The sequence below is a fragment of the Colossoma macropomum genome, unplaced genomic scaffold, assembly GCF_904425465.1.
Source record: "Colossoma macropomum unplaced genomic scaffold, Colossoma_macropomum, whole genome shotgun sequence".
NCBI lineage: Eukaryota > Metazoa > Chordata > Actinopteri > Characiformes > Serrasalmidae > Colossoma > Colossoma macropomum.
The window spans coordinates 21,170,377-21,198,013 of NW_023494798.1; the positions used below are offsets into that span (position 1 = coordinate 21,170,377).

General features: G+C 39.5%; 3 protein-coding genes across 3 annotated transcripts; all 3 read right to left on the reverse strand.

Moving 5' to 3' along the window:
- Positions 1–561: 561 nt before the first annotated feature.
- On the reverse strand, positions 562–11,820 carry cpt1b (carnitine palmitoyltransferase 1B (muscle)). The gene is given in 20 exon segments (XM_036584769.1): positions 562–1,095; positions 1,556–1,648; positions 1,867–1,980; positions 2,065–2,217; positions 2,493–2,627; positions 2,724–2,888; positions 2,989–3,105; positions 4,283–4,320; positions 4,323–4,387; positions 4,609–4,794; positions 5,103–5,298; positions 5,853–5,937; positions 6,509–6,616; positions 7,454–7,531; positions 7,635–7,772; positions 8,142–8,243; positions 8,364–8,535; positions 9,355–9,494; positions 9,923–10,071; positions 11,373–11,820. Coding segments are annotated over 19 exon segments (2,310 nt in total). The 5' UTR covers positions 10,064–10,071; positions 11,373–11,820; the 3' UTR covers positions 562–1,011.
- A 1,344-nt stretch (positions 11,821–13,164) lies between these two features.
- Positions 13,165–17,944, reverse strand: LOC118817763 (kelch repeat and BTB domain-containing protein 13). Its single transcript, XM_036584673.1, has 4 exons — positions 17,172–17,944; positions 15,931–16,650; positions 14,705–15,005; positions 13,165–13,751 (listed from the first exon to the last, which is right to left on the reverse strand). Exons 1-4 carry the CDS (start codon positions 17,460–17,462, stop codon positions 13,411–13,413), a joined length of 1,653 nt encoding a protein of 550 aa, XP_036440566.1. The 5' UTR covers positions 17,463–17,944; the 3' UTR covers positions 13,165–13,410.
- A 191-nt stretch (positions 17,945–18,135) lies between these two features.
- chkb (choline kinase beta) lies at positions 18,136–27,388 on the reverse strand. The gene is made up of 11 exons (XM_036584674.1): positions 26,713–27,388; positions 26,268–26,376; positions 26,055–26,168; positions 25,340–25,473; positions 24,980–25,084; positions 23,753–23,811; positions 22,704–22,791; positions 22,476–22,584; positions 21,626–21,720; positions 21,353–21,434; positions 18,136–20,214 (listed from the first exon to the last, which is right to left on the reverse strand). The coding sequence occupies exons 1-11, from the start codon at positions 27,207–27,209 to the stop codon at positions 20,158–20,160; spliced, it is 1,449 nt and encodes a 482-aa protein (XP_036440567.1). The 5' UTR covers positions 27,210–27,388; the 3' UTR covers positions 18,136–20,157.
- Between the last annotated feature and the right edge of the window lie 249 nt (positions 27,389–27,637).

A 27,637-nucleotide genomic window follows, 5' to 3' on the forward strand; every position in this document is an offset into this window, starting at 1 on the left:
ATAATAAAAAATTCTGAGCACGCCTATGGTGAGAGATAGGTGGAACTGACAATTCCAGATAAATGCAGTGTAGTCGTGTAGTGTAGACTGAGATCAATTAAACAAGAATTCTACTGATTTTTCTAAATGTCTACATTTCATTTGTTGAGATGTAAACAGTTGTTCTGAGCGTCAAAGAACTGACTCAGATTTCTTTACAATGGTGGTTAAAGGAACCAGGGGTCGCCATGACTACAATTCACACAAGTCTTTGGATCCTGGTCTTACAACACACTGCATGTATTTTAAAGATAAAGGCCAAACTTTTTTACAAAACAGGTTGTATGTATATTTGTAACAGTTTCCCGTAATAAGTTTCTATGAAGTAAGTCTTGAAGGCATTAAATGGTTGAGACATTTGGCCACCACCATTGTGAATAATTCATAATAAGTTGATCTAAAATAGAGCATTTCACATCAAAGCCCTCTGAATGACTTGTTAACATCTTATTGATTTGACTGTAGGTTTTTGAAAAATCAGTTAAATTACCTCTGTAAGCTTTCAGTGTTGGACAGATGAGCAAAAAGTCAAATAATTTAATGGAATATGCATAAATATACTAGGTGGACATTACTCCACTGCCCCAAACCATCTAACCTGTAACTTTCAAAGGAAATCAACATGCTTCAAGTACATTAAAGTCAGTATTTACAATTGTACACTGTACACTATTTCTCTACAAGTATGTTACATTGTGTACATTTACAGAACTTTAAGGATTTTTCTTAAAAATATACCTGAATTTAGCTTTTTCTTAATATTCTACAGTTTTTGTTATTTCTTAATTGAAAAAGCAGTAAATTAAAACAGATTCATTACATTCAAAAAAATTAGAAATATATATATAATAACTGTACAGATTTTTACAGGTTCTCTGTGTTCTGTGATCGTCCTGTAAGCTCTAAGCCGTGCAGCTGGCCAGCCATGTATGGTTTGTGTGTTGTGATGTCTTCACTTCATGCTGTTGATAGTTAATTTGCCTTCTGCTTCTGGTTGAACAGTGCTTTAATGTCCAGCATGGCCTGTCTGATGTTCTGCCCGAAGCGATGTGAGTCCTGTGGACAGAGAGAGAGGTGAATTGATCCAGGAGCATAATTTTTTGCTTAATATATCTTAAAACATGTAGCTGATTACCAGTGTTGGGAAAATTGCAGAGAAACTGTACTTAAATAAAAGTGTGAGTATGTTAAAATCCTGCCCAATTAAAAGTGAAAGTATGGAGCCGATGATATGCTTGAACTACAAAAGTTCTTTGTAGAATACAAAATCTGAAATTTTACCAGGTGTCCAAACCTTTGGTTCCAACTGTACGTTTCACCTTCGTCCTTAAGACACACCATTTCGTTTCTCTCAATGTCTCCGTGTGGTTAAAATAAACTAATTTATCACCCCTGAGCCCAATATAGATAATGTATAAACAAAACATAAAATTGCTACATTTCTGTTTTAGTGGTAGCTCTGTAGCTCTAGCAGTTGTCATAGAGAGATGTCACATTAGACCTGTGCGTGTCTTACCGTTTCTGGGGAAGAGTACTTGCTGGAGATGTGGAATGTGACGAGATTCTCCCCGACAATATTATAAGAAACTCCATAACCATCATCAGCAACCTGCAAGCAAATAGTCAGAATAAACTGAAAGTTTCAGGTAAACTAAAGCTTCAGCAAATTCACAATGAACATGTAGGTTACAATTTGATGTAGTTGTATCTGATGAATGCTGGATACTTATGTACTGCATAGGATTATAAGCATTAATGTCTTGTTTTGCCTGAGGAGCAGAGTGCAAAGTGATGTCCAGTGTCCTGTTAGGTGAATGAAACACTCACAGGGCCAAAGCCTCCTCCAGCTCCTACATATTTAGGGAATTTCTGCATATCAACAAGGTTGAGCTGATGCTGAGGAGTCTGACTCGTGGAGAGACGCCAAGGCTCTGAAAGAACCTGGAGGATATACATTCATGTTTAGCCTTTAGCTCTTTCAATTTGATGACATATCAAATCTGTTTTCTATCTGATTCCTCATACCTGTTTGAGAAAGGGGGATTCAATGTCCAGTAGTTTGGAAACGATGTAGAGGCAGAAGAGATGGCGGTCAATGCCAGCTCCTGTCATGGCCAGACGATACATGTTCTGGTGTTTTTCTGCGGCTCTCCGGAACAGGGCCAGCCGTTGCTCGTTCTGCTTATCGAAGAGCACAAATAGACAGAATATTAAGTACATTTTCTCTATAAATGTAAAACAGGCCTGCCCAAATGTATTTTTGAAGTATTTCAGTAACAAAATATTACTCAGGTACTCAATTTTGGCCCTTGGCCCACAGGCCACCATAAAAATTGTATTTTGGCCCCAAAGACAAAAAGTTTGGGCTTTTCTTATTTAAACTCAATAAAATGTTGGTTCTCTATGTCAGTAGGCCTATCACTCCCCCCTCCCACCTCAGAGTCTGCTCTTACCATACAGGCCTCATCCTCCATGGCCCGAACGAAGGCTGTAGATTCAATGGTGCAGGAACGAACAGTCTCTGTCCGTCCTTCCCGGAACATCCGTGTCATCGAGGACTCATATGTAAGACAAAACTCACCTTTGTCCTACTCCAAACATGCAAAGAAAAAAACACCAGTGATCGTCAATAATACAAAGGTAGGCTGTTGAAGAAAATGTGTCTTAATGAGTATTTTCCATACCCTGAAGTGAGCAAGCTGTAGCGCTATTTGGATGAAGGCGTCAGGGCTTGTTCTGGATTTCTTGATCAGGCCTTTCCCAAATTCATCAAACACACAGCAGCAGAAATCCACATCGTCAGCCAGCTCCTTTGCGATTGCATAAGAGCCTTCAATAATCTCCTGACACTGAGATGAAGAGAGAGAAGGGTCATATGCTACAGTAAGTACAAGTGAAACCATTTCTTTTAACCCACTTCCTTTCATCACTGCAGTTGGTAAATCATACCGCTTTTGGAATGTCCCACTGTAGCCTAGTCGGGAAAGTCAGACCTTTATTGATGTCTCCTTTGCAGTGGCCTTCCTCAGTGTAACCCAAGCGGAAGACATCTGTAGCCAAAATGTCCTGGAGGGAACACATACAATGTTTTCTATCAACTATCACTGGTTATAATTTGACAAGATGTGAAATTTTTCACTGATGTGTAAGAAATAAATAAATAATGCCAATAAAAAAGGCTTCTTCTTCTAATTTACACTATATGGGCAAAAGTATGTAGACAATCATTAAGTTCAGGTGTTTCAGCCACAACCATTGCTAACAGGTGTATAAAATCAAGCTCATATCCATGCACTATCCACAGGAAAACACTGGCAGTAGAATGGGTCATACCAAAGAGCTCAGTGTCATGAACTTAGACCGTTGGCAGGGTTTGGTGGATGCCAGGAGATGGCTACCTACCAGAATGCATAGTGCCAACAGTAAAGTTTGGTGGAGGAAGGATAATGGTCTGGGGCGTTCTCATAGACACACTGCAAAATCTTGTGAATAGCCTTCACAGAAGAGTGGAGGCCATAATAGCTGTAAAAGGGGGTAACCTCCATATTAATGTGCCTAGTTTTGCAATGGGATGTCCAACAAGCTCATATAGCTATGATGATCTGGTGTCCACATACCTTTGGCCATATAGTGTATTTTGTTACTAGTAGGCTATGGCTACTAGGGCCAGGTATTATAATTCAATACTTTTATGGTACAGAGCAAAGTGTTTAATTATTATTACTGAGTATTGAAAAAAGTTATGATATTTAATAGTAAATTTCAATATCTAAGTCAGACTTATCAGCATTCGTGAGACAAAAAGCATGCTTGTTCCAAACTCTAGACTGGACTCGCTGTCTAAATTTCATTCTGTGTGCATTTTCTTAATGTCCGCGGGGGGTAAATACACCCATTTCCAGCAATTCACAATCAGTTCTGATTTAAGCCACACCCACTGTTGGTCTGTAATTTAAAAGAAGGCGTTGGAAAAAGTATCGTTTATGAATCAATATTAAAGAGAAGATATTGGTATCAGTACCGAAAAGTATCAATACCCAGCTTTGCTTAATGCCAAACAATACAATTATTATTCTATGAAGAGCAAGATGGTTTTTAACGACTTGGCATATTAATACAGAAGTAAAATTATGTTTGTGATCATATGTGGGCATATCAAATGTGGCTCAGCAAATCAGCTTTTAGAATCCAAACTATCTGTTTAATAAATCAGATAATTCATAGTCATACTGTCCATGCTTACCTCCCACATGTGCCCAATGATTGGGGCGTCTGCCCATGATGCTCTGTATTCACCCCTATTTTACCATTCTTGTAGACAATCAGATTGAAAGATTTGTCAAACCACCTGATAAAAGAGCACAGTGAGAGAGGTCGACAGTAAGAGAGTGTTTTTGCATACTATGGATTGTTATGAGTCATTCTATGCATCTAAAGATAGATTCTCTTTTGCCTGATGCATTGTAATAAGCAGACTGCAGGTGCGTCTTTACATAACCACAGTAATTCTATTCTTAATGACTCAGCTCCAAAGACACACGAAAAGCAATTCTGCAAACTCCCCCATACCTGTCGTAGCACGTTCCATGCAGTAGGGATTTGGCATAGAGATCCATCGACCTTGGCCTTTCAGGGTCATATCCATGTGCCTCATTATCCAGGGTCAGGAAAAAGGCAGCTGTCTCAATGGCATCTAGAGACATCTTGTTGAGCCCATCACTGAAGTATTTCTGCCGTGCTTTGGCCCAGGGAACTCTAGCGATGTAGAGCAGAAGTTTTGTGAGTACAGTTCTGAAACTGCCCAGTGTGAAGGAGCAGTCAGTTTTGTAAGTGATTATAAAGGAAGTCAAAATATAATCTGCATGCTGGCATAGTTTAATTGAGTGCACTACCCTGAAAATATCTAAAGACAAATTAATAGGACACAAAATGAGAATAGCAGTGCTTTTGCAATTTGCTTAAAGCAATATTAGTTACTTGCTAATATTCTAATTAGATATATTGAGATTAAAAATATAATAATATTACAAATATATGGCTATTTATGTGTGTATTGTGTTCACCTGTTCCCGGCTGTGAGTGAGGCAAGTTTGAGTTCTCCAGGCTGAGGCTCCGTGGTGTCGTTGAGGATGTGCTGAAACTGCTGCTCCAGTTCTGAAGGCAAGAGATGGCGACCACCATAATACAGCCACACCTTAAAGAAGCGTCCTCGGTGGTACACAACCAGGTGCTTCCTGTTCCTCAGATGTTGGACATAATCTGAACACAAAATAGTTATTCAGCTTCTGTATCATGCAGTGATTTGCCCAGATATAATCAGTAAATGGCACAGACACTGACCTGACCCCTAACATTGGTGAGGTTTTACCATATTACTCATATAAGAAACTTTTACTGAGTTGAGCAGTATTTCAGTGACCACTCGATTATACTGTATCTAGACATTCAACTCATCAGCACTATTGGTTTTCATCCCTACTACCATTATTCATTTGACTAATTATGACAGCTTACGTGAGGAATTGAGCAGAACTATTACTGCTAGTTGTTTTAGTGTCCACCTCTGATCAAATGCACATCTAGAGTGGTGAGAAGTGTTGTGCTGTTTGTCCTTGTGTTGTTGATGGTGGATATTACAATTATCATGTTTGAATTCTGTTGTTTGCTTATTTTTTAATGTCAGTGGTCAGATTTCCATATTGGCAATCAAGGACAGTAATGATCATCCATCATGCTGTAAAATGGAGCATCTGATTGCAGTATTAGCTTTCTCATCCAGTTCTTTTATACACAGATATACACATGGTCATTACCTGTTTCAAGGCCAGGGATTCGAGCGGTGTTGAACATTCTCTCATACTGATAGGAGCACATAGGTACCACCCCCAGAGCTCTCATCTGTGAAGACAAAATTAAGTCAGTCAAATATAGACAATAATGGTATTGATGGCAATAACAAAAGCATATTGTAATTTTATGTTAATTATATTTCTCTTCATTTTATCACACTAAAACAAGCGGAGAATTTTTCTAAAGTGCTGGTTCTGAAATTTCACTCAGTACCATTTTTGTGTTTTTAAGTAATAGAGTTGATATTTTATTATGATTATGAATTATTGTATGCGTACAGTCTTGTTTTATGGAAAGAAAAGACATCCTTAAGTCTAAAGTTAAACTTAAGACAAGTTTAGCTTTTTTGATCTTTGTCATCGAAAAAAAACAGAAAAAAGTCTTGGAAGTACAGACGTGAACCTGTGGATATCGAGGTCTACAGAATGTCAACTGACTGTGTGTAGTTCACTATACACATTTACATGCTCATTATACAGTTATTATACATGTAACAAATTCAATCTCCAAATCAGTGATGCAATCATGTGATTTCATTTTAAAAGTATAACAAAATGACAGAAAGCTCTAGTCTTTGTTCTCAGATGTAAGCTGCAGTATTCGGGGTATTTGTGTGTACCGGGGCATGCTCTCCTCGCTCTAGCTTACGGCGGTACTGCAGGATGGCGTGGACCACATTTCCTGCTCGTGCTGCCTGTCTGTGGGTGGGGATTGTATACAGCATGTCCTGAGAAAGACAGATGGAGCTGTTAGCTTTTTTTTCACATATAAGGCCTTATGAACAAAACTAGTTATACCAAGACTAATATCCTGATAACATTCATTGTGATATCTACAATGAAAACCAGACATCAAACAATTATATTCAATTTGCATTGGTGTTACATAAATCAAATAACCTGACAATTAAGTAAATAACTCCATATGACCTGCAATCAAAGTGCATTCACTTCATCTAACGTAGCTGTCTAGGCTAAAAGTAGTTCCTAACCTACACATTTAGTTGATACACTCATTTCTTTGCCTTTTTAGCAGCAAAGATACATTCAGCTTCATAAAACGATAGATATACACTTTGGTGCTTAACGTCTATATGCTTCATTTTTTCTTGCCTTTTTCTTTTGAGGTCCAGTTATAACATTTGTGTGGTTTAAGTACCAAAATAGTCACAATTCATTTGTGCATGACCACATTCCAACCTCTCTATTCCTCATTAAACAGGCAGTTTTTCTTACTGTGCCTTTAAGACTCTGTTCTAATTGGCTGTTCTATTTTGTGCCTCATTCAAACAGCACTCAGAACTGAAACACTCCTTATAACTTCAGTGTGAATGGGTGGTCTAAACCACTGTAGGCTGAGTAGGAGGAAATGTAAATGAATTGGTTCTTGTGATCACAATGGATTTCAAATGTTTTTGCAGCACAATTTCCATGTACTACCCATATAAGTTTATAAATAATGTTAAATTCCTTTATTAAAAAAAAAGCAATGGAAGTTTGGCTTGGTCCGTTTTTCCTACTACTAGTTATATGAATTGTGGTGTCGTCACCCTTGTTGTCCTCACCATGGTGTAGAAGTTGCTGTTCACCATGATAGGGCCTCGTCCTCTCAGATAGATGTATTCTTCCCACCAGTCGCTCACCTTAACACAGACACAGTGCAGTTTAATCACCTACACACATTCATTTTACTGTTCAAAAATGAGCTTAGTTAAAATAGGAAAGCCTATATTTAGATTTACTTACATAATTATTGGCCCACCAGGATTTTGCCAGAAGGTATTTTTGCAGTTTGGGGGCTTGGTCCTTTTTGAACTCAGTGGCCACAATTTCCATTTGTTTGTATTGGTCATCGTCCAGTAGGGGTCGCACTGATTCAAGATACTGAAAGAGTCACATATAAAGAAACAGATGTGGCCCATCTTTTGAGGAATAGTTCACTTTTACAGATAACAGCATGTCATGCAGCATCAGAAACCATAAGCAAGTCCATTTGGGATTACTTAACAACTTGATGCCATTTGAGGCCTAATTATGAAAATTTCTTGCAAGCTTCCATTACTTGTTAGCTACATTAGCCTCATAGCTCCAGTGCAAAACTATTAAAACAAACTTTGGAAACCAAAAATGTCTTGGTTGATTGACTACGTTTGGAATAATGGGAAACCTCTATACCATTGATTTCTTTTGAAAATGCATTGTGTAAAGGTATTATTTCTTGTCCCTATCTCTTGACCAAGAGGGACTTCTCACCCTTTGGATGGTGTCATCAATGTTGGGAACAGGCAGTCTTGGTAAAGCAGCCTGGAAACTGTAGAGCAAAGGCCGACGACCCGAAAACATCTTCACTAGACTCTAAAACGAGAAACATGCTCTGAATCAGGCATCTGCAAACTGCTTCCAACAATGAATGGAAAGTCTTTCAGTGATTGTTCTCCCTCTCCAGGCCTCTATGCCTGACTATGTGTACCCTACCATCCAGAGCTTGGTGGAGGCGCTCATTTTGCCATGTGGCTCAAAGATCCAGCCGTGGTAGGAGAGCAGAGCTTTCAGAGTGTAGCGTAGCAGCAGAATCAGGGACAACCACAGGGCCGTGGCAAACAGGATAGCACTCAACACCGTCTGAGTCTGAACTGTAAGGTAGTCACTACAGAGAAGAAAATATCAAAAAATGTTATTAGAAAATACTGACTTAGTATGAAAGAAATCATGTAAAATGTCTCATCTAAGCTAAAATATGCAAACGTTATGGTTTAGATCCCCTCTTGAATATTTAAATAAGAAGGGTGTAGGCCTCATTTCAGCCCTTATATCAGCCCATTACAACATCATGCCAGATAAGAGAGATTTTCCAATGTAAAACAAATGAATTTAATTGTATTACAGACTACTCAAATATAGCATATTGTTGCTGTCCAAAAAAGTAACTCAAAAGTGGTAATTTTACAAGAGAAGGCAAAAACATTTTAAAGTTTTAATGTAAGTTAATATAAAGTGGTGTTTTTCAGAGTAATTCTGGAGCATTTCTATTGGTCCGTTCATTGCAAAAAATGTTGTCACAATGTAAGAAACAGCTTCTGTGTTCAAATGATTGCAAAAAATTAAAAAATAGAGATACAGCAACAGCATGCTATTAAATGTAAAGTAAAGCCACAATTATATTAAACAACAAAATAGTCTGACCATTTTATATGACACTGAAACAAGGGGTTGGGCTGCCATTCCCAAAGCCATAGGCCATGCTCGTAATTCAAGAACAAAATGTCAACAGCAAAAATAGCACAAAAGCTATCATTAATGTATTTCTGTTTGCATGTTTGCTGGTGTGTTGGCGCCTAACATAATTATCCAATTAGGCACCTATAATCTAATGTAATCTTTGATAATCCGTGGGAATGTACTATATTTACAAGCTGGTAATTATGGCTTTAAAGTGTTTCTATGTTTGTGGTACAGATATACAGACCTCACAGGTAAAACTTTCTTGATGCTGTCAATCATTCCCATGGAGGGGTCTACTCGGGCATACACGGAGCTCATTATTGCAATGACCATGAATAACCAGCTGGATGGACTTGCAGGATAGACCTCTGTGAGGATGCCATTCTACTCAAAACAGAAATAATCAGAAAACTATTAGTATAATATAGCCAGTACAGCGTTCCATTATGTTTACTTATTGAAAAAATTGACAGTTTTAATCTAGGAAATATATGTTACTCAAGGAACTACAAGAATGCCTTTCAGTCAGGATGTAGTAAAGTGAGGTATTTTTCATCTCCTATGATATTATTATAGAATAGCTTAAATATTTGTCTTGTAATATCAGTACTGTTCACATATACCTCAACATTTTTATAACTCTAGTTTTTCTTTTTTCTTGTAGGTGCCTAATCTAGTCTATAGTAGTTTTCACCTGCTGTGTTACTGCTCTTGTTCCTACTACCAGTTAGTGAGGCTATAAATGCATTTTATTTAGATTATTATAAACCATTTTATCCAGATTATTAGGAGCTGATACCAGGTCCACTCACTTTGAACTGAATGGCACGTTTTCTCCATGATGTCACTCCAGACAGGTAGATGTGTTTGAGCACTTCGCGGCTCAGCTGTAATTTGATGCCCTCCGGGGTGACGGTGAACTGGAAGGCCACCGCCTGGTGGGCCTCTGCCATCGCACACGCTGAAGGAACAGAACAGCAGGTCAGAAAAATGTGATAGGAGTGTTTCATAAGTTCATAACAGTGGGGAACTCTCAGGGCCTTCTAGGCCTTTATGCCTAATGACTTCTGGGTTTTAAAAAATAAGTCTCTAGTTTTAGTTCATTTGCTTGTTGTACATACACTTTACCCTAAGGCTCTTTAGTGAAAGTGTTGCTAGGGTAAAATTTATGTTAATGTCCATTACAAACATCAATAACAATGTATAAAATGTCTTTTAAAAGTTTCAAACGTCTGTGTTTATTTTAGAAAGGCCAAAAATGAGGGCCCATAAGGCATTAATCTACCCAACACAAAGAAAATATTTCTTTTGAATTTTGCACTTGTTAAAAGTTTTAGTGTTATTGCCACCAACAGGTTTATGTTAAAGTGAGCAGTCCCTTCATGACAGATTTATAGGTCATAGGTTACTCAGTCAGGTAGTGTTGTCCTCACAGGTTGTACTAGTGACAGTGTAACGCTTGAGTTTCTTTTTCCATGTCATATGACTGGAGGCATACCAACTGGGGCAAAGTTGAGCAAGCAGAAAATAGCCAGGAGGACTGCTGGAGAGGTATGCGTCAGTGCGTGAAGGTTGACGCCGGCAACGTCACAGAAAACGGTAGCTGTTCACTCCATATAAAAAATATTAAGTGTATTATCACTAATTAGTAATGAAGCCATGAGTAAGCAGGCTATGTGCAAATCAATCTTAGATTACTGTCAATCTGCAGGAGAACAGTTTACAGTTAACCACAGAAACGTTTACCATTTTTATCATTGTTATACAGTGTAAAGTATTATATGAAGAGTTTTATTTCAAAATTGTGTATTCTCATTAACAATTTTGGATATAACAAGTTTTTTAAAATAATAATATCTGACATATAATCTAAAACACACTTTTATTGCTGTCATAAAGGTGATATTAATCATAATATAGCATGGAAACGTTTGTGTATTTTTTTTTTCTCCAAATAATGTATATAATGAAAAAAGGAGAGAAAATTCTTGAAAGGCATCTATAATGCACTTTAGAAGGAAACCCTTCCTATACATACCATATAATACTCTACTACACCATACCATATGCTTACCATAAACCACTGAGAATCAAGTGTGTTAATATAGATAATAGCATAACAAGTAAACCATAATAGGCTTTAGGACATAAGCAAGCAGGGGTTAGGCTCTTGTTAAGTCATGACTGCTTTATAAGACACAGACAAAAATATGTGGTCACAATATTTATTATTTTAAAGAAAGACAAACAATGTTACTGTACCTGTTCTTGTAGCAGTGTGGTCGTATGCTGATGTAGTGAAACAGAATGACTGGAGACCTCCAGGTTCCACTCAGGGTCAGTGGGAACTCCTTGTGCAGAGACAGCTGTGGAGCTCAGTCTGACACTGCTGCCCTTTACACGACTCTGCTCAAGTAAACTGTAGGTGGAAATCAGTCTTACATGCACACTCAGGTCACACTCTCTTCTCTCCCACGTTCTCTGCTTCTACCTTTCTTCTGTATGTTTCTCTCTTCCTTGCTCTCCCTCTCAGCGTGTATGTGTGAGTGTGTAACTGGACACCGCTCTGGCTCAGGCTAGTCTAGTGGCCCAAATATCAACAATCTTGCCGCAAAGAGCTAAAAAAGGAGGAAGACGCTGGATGATTTCTTAGTGCATGTTTAGAACAGTTCCCATGTCTCCTGCGTTGTGCACTAAATATGGCTTGTGAGCGTGTCATGTAATGGGCGTCCGTTGCCATTGTGACGCTCGTGGTCATTCTTGGAAATTGACTGTGGAGAATGGTTGGAAGAAAAGAGTGTTGACAGGCATTATGAGTTCTATTACACTTTCATATGGAAGTCCACACATTTACTATGGAAAACTATAGAAAATTTTGTAGGGCCCCAGTAGTATGACAATATTATTGTACTATATTCACGTATTTCATTATTAATTTTGTAGTACTCATGTAGTAATAATGTCCGAAAACATCCAGACAACCTTTCTAATGAGTGCATTCAGCTTTAAGGTGCACCCATTGCTGACACAAGCATTTGACTGCACGCACACAGCTTGTACACCGACCAGCCATTTCATTACGCACACCTCCTTGTATCTACACTTTTATCCTTTTTATCAGCTGAACTTACCATATAGGTGCACTTTGTAGTTCTACAATTACAGACTGTAGTCCATCTGTTTCTCTGTATACTTTGTTAGCCCCCTTTTACCCTGTTCTTCAATGGCCAGGACCAACACAGAGCAGGTATTATTTGGTGGTGGATCTGTGACACTGAAGTGATGTTGGTGTGTTAGTGTGTGTTGTGCTGGTACAAGTGGATCAGACACAGCAGTGCTGCTGGAGTTTTAAACACTGTGTCCACTTACTATCCACTCTATTAGACACACTTATGTTGTTGGTCCACCTTATAGAGGTAAAGTCAGGGACAATGGCTCATTTGTGATGCACAGTTTGATGAACAGGGACACTGTTGGACACTGTTGGTTGGAAACCTTTAGTTGGTGGATTATTCTCAGTCCAGCAGTGACACTGAGGTTTTTAAAAACTCCAGCAGCACTGCTGTGTCTGATCCACCTGTACCAGCACAACACACACTAGCACACCACCACCATGTCAATGTCACTGCAGTGCTGAGAATGATCCACCACCCATATAACACCTGCTCTTTGGAGGACCTGTGGGGGTTCTGACCATTGAAGAACAGGGTAAAACAGGTACGCAGAGAAACAGATGGACTACTGATTGACTACAGTCTGAAATTGTAGAACTACAAAGTGCGCCTAAACTTTCCACTGCATGGTTCTGGCTCGACTCGACTCTTATCTTTTGTTTTACATTAGGCAAATCTGGTACCTGGTACCAGATGCCGACCAGCTCTGAGGGGCTACTTTATCTACGGCGGAAACGAAGCAGCTGGTACCAAAAGGGAGTCGAGTGGAGTCGAGTCGAGCCGTACCATGCAGTGGAAAAGCAGTTTATGTGGTAAGTGGAGCTGAAAATTGACAATGAGTGTAGAAACAAGGACCAAAGACAACCAGAACAACCTTTTTATTCAGCAGCCAAGTTTTATTTGGTAGATAACCATTTTAAGTTTTCTCACAGAACTGTAACAGTGAAACAATAGTGAACTCGTGAGGTGGTGCTACTACAAATAACATGTGTTTTCAGCAGATGTTTTAGTGTCCCAGTCAGGTCAAGTTCAGAATATATTTAATAAACAACCTATGCATTACATCATACCTGTATGCACCCTTATGCTGCCCCTGTAAGGTGCTGACAATGAATATAGTACATGATTCAGAAGCAGAGGTGAAAAAAGCTCTCATAGCAGGTGGAGATGGGGAGTGGGGGGAGCAGAGAGAGAGACAGAGAGTGAATGTTCAGCCGAAAAATAATGTCCTCCTGATTTCCTGATATGTAAACCTCATTGTTGAACACTGTGCCTTGACCGATCAGAGCCGTCTTCTCCATGCTTCTGATCTGACCCCACTTCTGAGTGTCCACACAAAAGGACGTCACCACAGTTTCAAAATTGTTTCCACCGATCACGATCAACCTGTCAGTGGATCCCAGGAAGTGGAGGATGGGGATATCAGCACTGGCACGGGTGAGGGTGGGGTATAACTCACTCCAGCAATCTGAGAGAGAGAGTGAATGAAAGAGAGAGAGAGAGAGAGAGGTGTTGTAAAGTATGGTACCAGTCAAAACTTCAAGACTAAACTACTAAACAAACCAAACTTCACTACTAAAATAAATTTGAAGCACTTATGCATGAGCATTTATATCAAAACATCTTTATGATTATGAAAAAAAACAGACAATATTTGTCCAAAAGTATCCAGACACACCTAATAGTGAATTCAGCTACTTCAAGGTGCAATCCTTTCTGACACAAGTGTTCAGTTGCACATGCATAGCTTGTATAATCTCCATAGAGAAGCACTGCCAATAGAATTGGACGCCCTGGAGCAGCTGCACATGAGCTTAAAGTCACCATGCCCAATGCTAAGCAGCTAGACCAGATAGAGGAGTATAAAGCCCCACAGCATTGGGCTGTGGAGCAGTGGAACTGTGTTCTCTGGAGTGATGGAGCTCCATCCAATACCTTTGGGATGAGCTGGAGTGATGTTTGTAATCCAGAACTAATCAGCAGTGCCTGACCTCACTAATGCTCTTGTGGCTGAAAGCAATCAAATCTTCATAGCAATGTTTCAACATCTAGTGCAGGGGTGCATAATTCCAGTCCTGGAGGGCTAGTGTCCAGCATAGTCTGGTGATCTTGCTGTTCAAACACACCTCCTTCAACTCCTCTGTTAATTGGCAGGTTTAGTGGGTGTGTTTAAGTAGGGAAACTACCGAACTGTGCTGAACACTGGCCCTCCAGGACCAGAGTTGTGCACCCCTGACCTATTAGAAAACTTTCCCAGAACAGTAGAGGCTATTACTCCAGCAAAGGGGGAGAAACTGCCTTGATTTCAGAAAAAATGCTGGATCACCAAGTGCCTACAAACTTTTATTCATTGAGGTGTGTCCAACATTTAGCTGGAACTGTACTCAAAAAGACCAATAGTAAATACTCCATTTGCCACACCTTGGGTTGTATCATAACGTAGCACCAGTTTCTCCCCTGTTCTCTGGATGTTCCCCAGCACATAGAGACAGGTTCCGAGGCTGGTGGTCAGCGGGGAGTCGTGAGAGAGGGAAAGAGTAAACTGGAAGTCTGTTAGAGGAAGAGAAGAGACGAAAGCCCAGCAGTCTGCCCAGGGGTCATATCGCTCCACAGCTGTATACACTCCTGTGGTGGAATCGGGGGCCAACAGGGAGTCCAGATACCAGCCCCCCACAGCGTAGATATGGCCTTCACACACTGCTGCACTGAAATGGCGTCTGTGCTGAGAGAAGCCACACACACCAGACCACTCTTCCATATTAGCTTGTGTGTTTTCCAGGCTAGTTATCAGTGCATCATGAGTATAAACATCATTTTGTAACCATGACAGTAAATGGGCTAAAGGTTATGTTTATGCAGTTGTCATGAGGCCGGTTACAAACGGTCATGTAGCCCTTACAGAGTAAATACAACTGCTTCAGTCCACAGAAAGATACACTGGTAGTCAAAAAGTATTGGAAGCACAAATGCATGTTATATTTACTCTGATGTTTATTGATATGTTTGAAGGAATCTACAGTACTGTGTGAAAGTTGGAGACCACCTTTTGTTTATTTAATTCCCTGTTAAAATGACTATTAAGTACTGTACCTGTACATGTACTGTATGCCTCCTATTCACTTTTAGTAGCAAAACCACACAAATGACAGGCTATTCCAAGAAGACAATCTATGATGCAGTACCATTCATCAAGTGAGGGAGTGGTTTGGGGAGGAGCACATTCTTGTGGGACTACATTTGGAAATGCATGAAGAAAAATCCAACCATTCTAGCAGTTAAGAGTGTAAGCCATTATTTAGATTACAACAAAACGCAACATCATGAAAGTGTAACAAAGCAGTGTGAGGTGGTCATCAAGACTAGAGGAGGACCTTCAAAACACTGATAATCACCCTTAGTTGTGTATTTGTTATTTTTGCATTCATTTTTATGTTTATCGATGATCATTAAAAAAGGATTTTTTTTTTGGCTGCCAGTACAGCTAACAATTTTATGATGGCAGTGCTAGTTAGTTGTGGTCCTAGAGGGCCAGCTCAGTTTGGTGACTTCCTTTCTGGGTTGCTGTGCTGTGCTGGACACTGGGCCTCCAGGACCAGAACCCCCATATTATAGAATAAATGCTCTTTTGATCATAACTAACTCCATACCTTTATGAGAGGAGCCGTTGACACCCATTGATCTGTCAGTGGATTATAACGGAAGGATGCCATCTTAAACTCATACCCCCTCTTTGTGCGGCGCCGAAAGCCCCCAATGAGGTAAAGATAATTAAACAGGACAGCTGTGGTGAAGCACCACTTATCTGCGCTGAAGGGCAGCTCTGTAATAGAACTCCATTTCCCATCCTCCTCTTCCAGTCTGAAAAGCCTCCTCGCAGTGTTCGTTTCCTGGTTGTCTCGTGAGATCAGGTTCTCTTTTCTCAGGCAGCACAGCCGCGGTGTGCTCCGCGACCGCATCCGCAGAAGCTCCTGCTGCAGGTGGAGTTCCATGTTTCTGCTCAGACAGGGAAGCTCCAGAAGGTTCTTGCTCAGGTAGGTCAGCACAGTCTCCTGGAGTTCAACGCTGCACAGCTCCTCAGCCAACTGCAGATAAGCCAGGCAGGAGTGCTCCGTGAGGGTCTCTAAGAGGGCCCTCAACAAGCAACTAGTAAAGCCTGGGACCAACAGATAGGTGCTCACCCGCAAGTGCTCCTCAATAAGGTTCTCTGGTACACTGAATCTATTTAGAAAGCAGAACTGCAGGAGGCTGTGGAACACCCTGGAGGGCACGTGGGCCAAGTTCACTAGATGCTCTTCTGTCTCTCTCATGCAGGAGTGAGACAAAGCCCTGAAATACTCACTACAGTCTGCTAGCCTTTCTAGGTCAACCTGGCATAGGAAGAAACATGAAAAACACTCTCAGTAAAGGAAAGATGTACACAATAAAAAAAGAAATGTTGGATTTCCAATAAACGGAACTTCCCAGAATAATTACTATAGAATGAGAACTTTGAAGTAGACCATAAGTATGAGAGGTGTGTGTCTGCATTCGGGGTAGGTGATATGACAATCACGATCACGATACTTCAAGACGTTTTCTTGATGCTCGATTTTCACAGGATATTTAGTTTTTCTGAAATTTGACACGTTGGAACAGACCAAAAAGCTCCAATGGAGCCACATTTAAAAATACTCTCAAAAACTATGAATGCAATGTACACTGCACTGCACTAAATCCGGTAAAACTGGACTAATTATGCTCCCTCTGTAGTAAAACGTGCAGCTGGTCAGTGCTCTTTAAGTACTGATGACATCCACAACATTCTCAGAAAAGCATAATGTGATGTTGTTTATCATAATAATGATAAATATCGTCATAGTGCCCACTGTAGTGTATATGTAGAACTCACATAGAAAATGTGCGTGCTGGTCTGCACAGCAACCATTGGTCCATTACCATGGTAACGATAGGTCCTGGACTCCTGGTCCGTTCTCCATGCCTCTGTTTGACTGCCATTAGGCTCACATCTCAGTGAATCAACATTAGAGTGATCCCACACTCCAAACCTGGCCAAAGTCCACTTAACCCAGGCTAAACCACCCTCAAACCCTAAACTCTTCTGAATATAGGCTATGCTGTACTTTACCCATGAGCCTAGACAGAGTAACAATGTTGATACAGCCTGCCAGAGTGCATCCATACCTCTTGACTCACTGCAGAGCACAGTTGCACTAGATGAACTGCTTGTAGTCCATATAATTGACAAAAAAATATAAAAAGGATGATAAATGCAAAAAGTGGCTTTGAAATTTGAAATTTGAAATGTTTTTCAAAGTGGTCACTCACACTACTTCTCTGTTCTATTGCATTGGCCAAAGGCTAGTAAATGTTAAGCCTTGCTATAACTCTGAGCCCAGGTCACCTTATTCAGTCTCTGGCTAGTAGATCAGTTCAGTCCCCCGGTCTGTCTCTCAAAGCAGGCCTGTTTGTTTTGAAGGCTTCTTTCCATTAGGCACAAACAGCTCAGTATGGAGTCTGTCTGCTGTGGAGCAGAAGCAGGAAGAGCAGAGCTATTTTAGGATGTCCAGTGCCCATGGCATTGGAATGAAACAGGACACAGCACAGACATGCTGGATCACCAGACACTAGACTGCTGCAATGCTGAACGATGGTAGGAAAGATTATACTCATTATGTTCTATTTTGCAGACCACTGTGCCAGTATGTTATTGGATTCTGATGAACTGCATAGTTCAGATATCTTTAGGAGTGTATTGACTTTACTGTATTTTATTGCATAGGTACACATGGCTTGGATTGCAAGGTGAAATGGTTGGAGTACAAATGTGACAATTATACAAAAAGTTAGGTTTCTTTTTTTTTATTTTTATTAAGGATTAAATGGCTGCTGTTTCATGAGTACACAGAGTAAAACAGACTCAACAACTGAATCCAGACATGGCAAAGCAAAACATTTTGAAATGGACAGTGGACACAAAGCCTTTCAACAACTGGACCTAACCCGATACTCGTATGGTTCCTTTGCACCATCCATGACATTTGAATGATGGGAGAGATCAAAACAGGATGCACTGCAGACATTTTGTCAGTGAAAAAAGAGGCCCATTGAGAGTATCAGCAGGGCTGAATAATACGCCTAATATGAATTTGATCTCAGTATACCATATTATACATTCGTATGCAAAAGTCTGACCACCCCTGGTCTGTTGATGTTTTAAGCAAAGATAAGTTAGCACATCCTCTTCAGGGAACAAACTTAAATATTTCATAATTCTGCAAATGATAGTGTACAGTTTCTATTTAGTTTTCTATTTTAGTTTAACATATTTAAAAAATGTCATAAAATATCATAAAATGTGCACAAACCTTTGTCAATCTAACACCCTCTAAGAATCCTCTAAAAACAAGCACATGATATGGAGAGGGAGGAGATCTTCATAATTACACCTCTAAACATCTTTTGACATCTGGGTCATGTTTGTATTTTTGGTTACATGTTATTCAATGGCTTTCACATTTGGTTTTCACAGAGTGCTCTGCTTTGGGCAATTAAAAATGGTCAATAAATAAACACATACCACACAAACAGAAACTTGATCAAATGTTTAAATGCTTGCTAACATCATGAGTAAGAAGTTGGACACTATCTAAGCCACTAACAATCTACAATAACATATGCTTTTCATTCATGAACGTAGGCAAGCAGATAGGCCAATCTGTTACATTCAAGGTATTGAAGAGCTATAAAAATATATGAATGTTATTAACCATTCATTCAAGTTCCACAAGGGTTGACAGTAAACAAAGCATTCTCATACTGCATGCCTTCAGTCTTCCATATGTTCTTGTGCAGACAGTCAACTGTGTGTGTTTTAGGCAAAACCATGATGTTTTGATCTGGTACACACATCTGCAAGAGTAAAAGCAATATCACCGGTCCATCTGCAGCTCTGTTTATAGAGGTCCAGCAGGAAGGTCAATTTCCACAACCATTTCGGCTGTGACTTTCTTTACTGTAAAACCTCCCACTACTATGTACCATATGGATGTTTTCACTGTACTGCTAGTAAACCAACTAGAAGTTAACTGCCAGTCCCACAGCAGTTCTGTTTCAGAAAATCCTAAATAGGTCTTTAATGCTACAAAGGACATGAACAGTCAAATAGAGCAAAAAAGGCCAAATGAAGCAAATTAACATTTTTGACAAAGAAGCAATTGCAGTACTGTGCTTCTTTCCCAATGTATCCAGTTAAATATATGCTAACTGAAATAAGAAATGTGTGCATGGTCCACAACTACAGCAGTGTGCTTCTTAAGCTCAGAGAGGAAAGTGAGGAAAAGCCGGCCTACGTCAGTGCATAAAACTGGGAGATACATTCCAAAACCTAGTATGGACCCTTCTGTTTATACTGAACTGAAGGACAGTTTGGACGGATGCAATCAGAGAACAATAGTTAAAAAAACACATATACTAACACACATAACACTTATGCTCACAAGTATTAAAATAAATATACAGTAAATTACAAAAATATTTTAAAGAGATTTTGCATACACATAGGATGACAAGTGCTTAGTCTTGGGTCAAATGTGTAAGGTAGATTATATCACGGCATATCTACAGTGACCTCCAGGGCTGTGGTACACTGAGACCTGTGCTCCAAACAAGTAAAAGAGTAACTCATTTCAATAGGAAATGCTTAGATTAGATTAAATTATCAGTACGACATCATCTGAACCCACATTCAACACAGGAACCGTTTGTGGCATTCTCATGTTTGTAACACACTTTCTGGACTCAGTAAGAAAGGAAAGACAAAAAGGGAAAAAAACAGAGAGGTATGAGAGGCACATGGTCCTTCTGGAAAGCTTGGTTCATTTGAAGAGTTTTTTCTGCTTGAAGTAGGAATCAAACCTGTGCTGGGCATAATCCTGAAGACAAACAAACAGAGAGGTTAGTTTTGAGGGATGTTTCAGTGATCATATGCTCCACAGCTATGTTAGCTATTTCATGTGCTTCGATATATGGATATTTATGCTTCAAAATTTATGGACAAATAAAGAGGAATTCCACTGAATTTTCAAAAGATTTTTTCATATGATGAAAAAAAAAATAATTTCATGGTTTGTGGTGCCATTCTACAAAAACTCCATCAGAATTGTTCAAAGTGGTGGTGATAGGAACCAGATGTCCAAAGCTTTTAATGCTTCTAAAAGTGACTTCACAGAAAGCAAGTACACAACATGGTTAAGAATACACTGAGAGATACCTTTGTTATTGACCTATTTTTTAAAAATACATTCAGGACAATAGGTACATGTAGTGCCTTACAAGACAAAAGGGCAGCCAAAGAAAACTTATTTTTGGATTTACCAGTTTTTTTATCATTACATTTCAAAACTCAGAAGATAAATGTAGGTTTAATGGTCATTTGGGACAGAAAATAAAATTGCTTTATTTGTTCTGTAGATATTGTGACCCCTTGCTCCTATCACCATGATCATAAAGAAAGTCTTACTTGGTAACTTTCTCTACAATATCCATAATACATTTCACATCAAATCACCCTGAATTACTTGATTCACATCTCAGCCAATAACTAACAACATAATTTTTGAAAAATGGGTGGAGTTCCCTTTAGAGGCCAAGTACTCCCTCTCTCTGACTTGACTTGCACATTAAACCGTCTCTGCATGTTTTGACTGCATTAGAAATTTCAGGATTCTGCTGTTTTGTATTAAAATCTTGTTTTATTTACAGAGGAATGTTTCTGGAATTCCTGACTGTGAAAGCATTTGGTTAATGGGTTTGGTATTATAATTTTTCATGAGATCAAAAGACTGAACCCTTATTCTAAGCAGAATTCTATTTACAAAAAGCTGAGCTTAAAAAAACAAAACAAAAACAACCAAAACCTCAACACATATACAAATCCAATACGTACAGAAAGACTGTACACTGACTTGGGAAATTAAACAAAATTGATTTAATGTATTTAGGTGTTATTTAACAAGGTGGTGGTGTTTTCTTTGACAGAAATGATTTGTTCATTTGTTCCAAATAACTCACCATGTATCCAAACTCAATCTTGGAGATCCTGGCTTGAATAATCGACCACAGACCCCACAAGAAATGTGAGGCAAGGGCATACCTGTGTACATTAATATGAGTATAAGTATGACAGCATGAGAGATACCATCACCATAATCAGTGCATCTATAGCAAATGCTATTTAAACAGATGACTGAATGTCACATATTACATTTTAAAACATGAAGAGAGTGGAAGGAACAGCAGGGCTGTTTATAGATTGTTCAGACAGTGCCAAAATCGATAGCATACCTGTTTGCTTCAGTAATCATCTCCTCCTCAACCTTGGCTTGGTCTTTGTGTACAGTATCTTCACTTTCTGCCAGGTAGCTTCTGATGAAGTGCAGCTAAAAGTCAAACAGAAAGGCCATGTTCAGAGGAATGTTGAGACAGACACCTCAGGGTACACTGTCAAGACATCCTAAGATGCTCAACATTAAAGATATCAGTAACACTTTACTTGATCAGAAATGGTATCATGACACTTATATTACTGAATAAAATCTGTCATGACAACTCATGACAGCATATAAATCTGCGCCTTAATGAATCTTGTGTTCATGTTATGTAGCAGAGTTCCAGTAAAACGTTTCCAAATTTCTTTGTAAACCTGTTCCATGTTTCTCAGAAGTGTTGTTAACAGATGTAAAACCTGGTCAATGACCAGATGAATGGTTTAATGATTGCCATACCACTTGACTCCATTAGATGGCGTTATAATTCAAAGACAGGATACTACATAAACGTCATTGCTTTGGCAAATCATTCACAGTAATATAAAACTCAGCTACAATACGTGACAAATTCACAGAAGTAATTTATTTACATATTTAGCATACAAATCTGCAATTATATAAATTCGTAATGCTGTTGCCTTAATGTTGAATTGTTATTCACTAGCAGAGTCCCATCTGTTTATCATCCAGAGTCATCTTTGCAGAACTGTTTCACTCATAATGCACTGCTGAATTAGAATGACATGCATAATGCCTAATCCTGAAAGTGGTTTTGAGTAATCTCAAAAGATTAGCACACAAATTAAATGATTTTTTTGGAAATGATGGCCTGTTAGCTTGCTGTGTTTATGATGGCAGTGACTCACCTGCTGTTGTCTGTTTGGGTAGTTGTCCAGGTTTGCCTTAAAAAAGGGCCACTGGTCATGAGTGTAGTCATACACCCACTCACAGAAATGATTCCCAAAGTCAAACCCCCTGTATGAATCATAAATAGGTAATGTTAGAGTCAAAAGGTCAAATGTTTAAAGGGTATGTCTGGTTGTAATGAATTTAATAATATATTGCACATATTTTGCTCCTCTAGTCCATTTCACCTGTAATTGTAGCTGCTGTACTCAAAGTCTATGAGCATCAGCTTATCAGATGAATTCTGATCTCTGCCATCCAACATCAAGATGTTCCCTAAAGGAATGAGACCACACCCAGTGCTTAAACAGTCATATATGAAACATAACTTTGCTTTATAAATGAGAGCTAATATGTTGTGTGAACATATGGTGCTGATGTATGATATTAAATACAACTCCAAGCATAGTCCCCCAATCAAACAGAATTAATAGCTGGATATAGTACACACGTAAAAACGATGGTTCTTTAAGAGTTCTTTAGTAAAGAAAATGGTTCTATATAGAACCATGAACACTCAAAGAACCCTCTGCATGATCACAGGGTTCTTTGCATCATGAAAGGTTCTTCAGATTGATGGAGAATATGTTACATATGGTTATATATAGAGCTACTTTCAAAATGGTTCTATATAGAACCATATTTAACACAAAAGGGAGTCTTCAACTGTTATGATGTCAAGCTTGTAACAATACAAGAACCCTTTTTGGTGCTATATAGAACCTTCTACAGCACAATCTCCATCAATCTGAGGAACCATTTCACCATGCAAAGAAGCCTTTAATCATGCAAAGGATTCAGTGAGTGTTCGTGTTTCTATATGGAACCATTTTCTTTACTAATGAACCTTTGAAGAACCATCTTTTTTAAGAGTCTAGTATACAAAGGTTTGTCAACTGACATGTTTTGTTGATTCTTTAAGCGAAAACAGGTTCACATCCTCTACAGAGAACACACTCCTGTACATTTTAATGCACAATTACTGTTTGCTTTCTGTTTATCATTCTAGAAACATCCGACATTTTCTTTCCCAGATTTTCGGTTTCCTACAAATGATCTGAAACTTGTGAAGATGCATAGGATTAGCATATTAGAATAATTTTATACATTAATTTGCAACCAAATGAGATTTATTTTACTGAAAACACTGACTTATATTGTTAATGGTACTGCAAACACTCATGTATTTAGTATGTGTGTGTGTGTTGGCGCTCGCGAATGTGAGAGGGACACTCACCTTCCTGTACATCATTGTGACAGAACACCACGGGTGACGGAGTTGCTGCCAGCAGTGCTCTAAAATTAGAGAGAGAGAGAGAGAGAGAGAGAGAGAGAGAGAGAGAGAGAGAGAGAGAGAGAGAGCACGATGTTTCATATTGTTGCTATCACACATGTATCTCCAATTTTTTGCCTTATATGATTTTTAATGAATACTCATTTTTTTCCAGTTACTGTTAAACTTTATTACCTGTCTGTAAAGCACTTAGAGCTACTACCATCATGGAAAATGCTAATTAAATAAAGATTATTATTATTATTATTATTTTCCCGATTATCTTATCTTACATTAAAAGTAAAGAAAGTTTATGCCTCCTGTACTTTTGCCATTTTAGTAATAGCAGATTTCAATACTCCACTTTCAGGGCTGTCATGACACTGCGCTTGGCTTAGTGCTCAAGACAGTGGAAAAACAGAACACTGACAATGCTGAAACAGAAGCCTAGGTAAAGAAGCAGTTACATTTTCTGAAGTTCCAAAATATTACAGAAAACTGTGAGAAGCCACACAGGTAGAGAGTTTTCATGTCTCATTGAAAAAGATCTTTGGAAAGAAGGAGTGGAGTTTTACAAGTGACTTGTTCTAAATTATCAAAGATTCTTTGAAATTCAAAGATTGCAAAGGTTCCAAGGTGACACTAGGCGCTAGGAGAGATACTCTCAGGCATATGTTGTTTGAACATAGAAGCGCCATCCTGCCTTTCAGGGTAAGGCTTATATAGCCATGTGTACATGCAAGTGATTGATTGAGAAGGCTGAGCATGTGCAGAATGCATGTGTGCGCACATACAAACCCTGGTCTTTCGTGTTCATAGACCTTGAACTAAAGTGTTACGTAAACTAGATGATAAGATCAGTTGGCATAATCTGTCTATCACACTGTGCCACACACACAATATCTGATGTCCTCAGAAAAATGCTGTTTAAACCTCAAACCAGTTCAGTCTTTTAATTAATGTTATTAAGCCAGAAGGCTCAGTAAGGCTGGAATCTGGATTACTGCTAATACATTCCTCAAAAATCATATTAATTGGCAGAGGTATCTGGGTATTTATGTCAGGATACTAGACAGTAGCAATGGTTTTGCAAATCGATGAAAATATCAATCACAAAAAAGAAAAGCACTCAAACTCATTAGGGAAGTAATGCAATAGCTGTTACCTATCCGGTCCATTTCATTTTCTCACCTCAGACTTGCTAGTTCAGCAGGAAGGTCATACTTCATCAGCTTTCTGAACTTCTTGATGTGAGCTTCACGTACAAATTTAATATTCATTATTTGTTCCATGTACCTAAAGAGTAGAAGGACAGAAATAGCCATTTCACATTCTGTTCTAGGCCAGTGCACCATTACAAACATGTAGCATGCTAAAGATAGTGAAGTAACAAAAGTTAAGCCAATGATTGATGCTTTGATAAACAGGCAAAATCACTAAACCTGGTCTAAAGTTTTATTTGTAGAATGCAGTGTTTAAAAGCCTGCTACTTTAGCAAGCTACTTTCACGATAAAAAAGGGAACTTTATTGATTTGTGCAAAGCTTTTTACCTGTCGATGGTCCCAAACAGCCATCTAGGCTCCTTATTGAAGGGCATGACCATACGGTGGAATCGTGCTATCTTACAGGCTATTTCAGCTGAAATGGCTGGATCCTGCAGGTGCTCTGTGTGCAAGCGCTTACTCTGGAGCACAGACATGAACTGGAGTTAATACTCAGATAGGATTAGTCTAGAAAATCCATCTTATACATTTTACATTACCATCAAGCACATCATTCCTTTACATTAGGTTTACATTAGGGACTTTAAGCAACCGCTGTAGGGATGGCTTAGGCAGCTGGGAAAACACCTGTAGAGTTCTGCACATGCAAATGTAAAGTTGACACTTTGCTTTGTGCCACTGTAGCCTGCTTCTGCTACAGTAGAGACATCAGTTTGCTGTAGCTGCTAAAACATGAGGTCTAAATGGGTTAATTTCCTGTTTTCTTGTGTGATGAAATATACCTGTATTTACATTAGATCAGGTGAGTTTTACTGTTGCACAATTTGTTCTGTCATGCCAGAGTTGTTGCTTAGTGGCGTTGATTTTCGTGGCTACAATGTTACATTTATTTCCTGTTGCTATAGCTGTCCCTCCAGCTGACAATGCCTAAAGTCCCTATAGTGTTATACAGAGTTATGTACATTAATGAGATGAATAGCTTCTTTAAAGGCATCGAAGCATGTGTTCCCTGTTCCTGTTCTGTGTGCAACAGCAGACTCACAGGAAGATACTGCTCCAGACGGCCCTCTGGGAAGATGCCATAGAGACGAGGTCCCAGCTCTCGCTCTGCTAGAATGGCAAACATCACGCTCTCCGAGACCAATGAGTCCACTCCCTACACACAAACACACACACACACACAGCAAACAAGCATGAGATTTTATCTGCACTCTGTCACAAAGCTCTACATTAAGCAGAATAGTGTCCTAGTTACCTGCAAAATGGCCCCATAGATGCGGAGCAGCACCCGTGAAGGCTCGACCCCAACCGGCTTAATGTGATCAGGCAAGCTGCACTTGTAGAGCAGATTGCTGAGTCCTCCACTGCCAACACACAAAACACACCACTGATGATTATGTGCTTCAAAAAAATAATAAGAAAGCTGAAATTATGCACATGCACCTTAAACACACATGGTAACTTTTGCATTTTCTCATTTATTAATGCCTTTATTTATTCTATTTTATTCTAACTATTATATGTCTCCAGATGCAGTTATTGTTTTTTGCATGTTGATAAATGGTCTTAAGTTTTAAACACAAGTAAGATAATAACAGCTAAAAATAGCATCTTTAATCCCTGGCATGCTCCAAGGCCCCTGTGTAACTCCAGACCCCCTAAATCTTTCAGGGTTTTCCCTCCCATCCTTCTGCTCCCACCTCACGATGCTGATCTGAAAGTCCGCCTCTGAGATGCTCTTCCACGAACCGGACAGGAAGTCTCGGCACCAGGCGAAGGCTCGAGCCTTGGTCTCCCGGTCCACCTCCCCGGTACGTCCATCACGGTACGACTCCGCTTCTGAGTCCTCGTCCCCGTTAGCTCCGCGGAGAGCCGCTACTCTCAGGCTCTCCTCCTTCAGGTCTTCCTGGGCTGCCCTCTCCACCCCGCCTATACACAGAGGGCCCTTAACATGCACAGCTCCATCATCCCCCCGAGCACTTTCAGCAAACCTGTGGCCCGCCTGCATCGCGTCTTTCCCGGATAAAGTCCTCTCAAAAAACCGGGACGAGGCTCCGCTCGCTAGATTTCCTCTGGAACTGCGACACGAGTCCAGAGTCGACGAGTGTGGAAACAAAAGGGAGGCAAAGTCCGCCCGGCACACAGGACGAGCTGGCATGTGGCGGATTATCAGTGAAGAGCCAATCACTCGCCGCATAACCCGTTCACAACGCACGGTCGCACTTTCCTCGGTTCTGCCGCTGTTCCTCAGGTTCTCAAAGCACTATCTACACACCCAAAACTGCCATTACGGCATTTCCTTTAACTGCACACTTTCACAAATAACCCTTTCACTCATTTCCGCGTTGTGTGCTCGTCAGCCGTTGTCATGTCATCAGATTCTGACTGTAAATAACAGACACTCAGCTCAGCCAATCACAACACGCGCACGATGGAGCTGCTGAGCATATTGGTGATTCATTGGATATGAGAGATGGAGAAGCTCCGCCTCTTAATACCAAAGTTGATGATTGGTCTATTGGGGCTGCAGCTAATGTTTTGTGGGAAACTGCGTTTTAAAACAAAAATCAAATTATTCAGTCCAGTTATTTAATTCTTGATTCCAGTTCATCTAGAAATGGAACT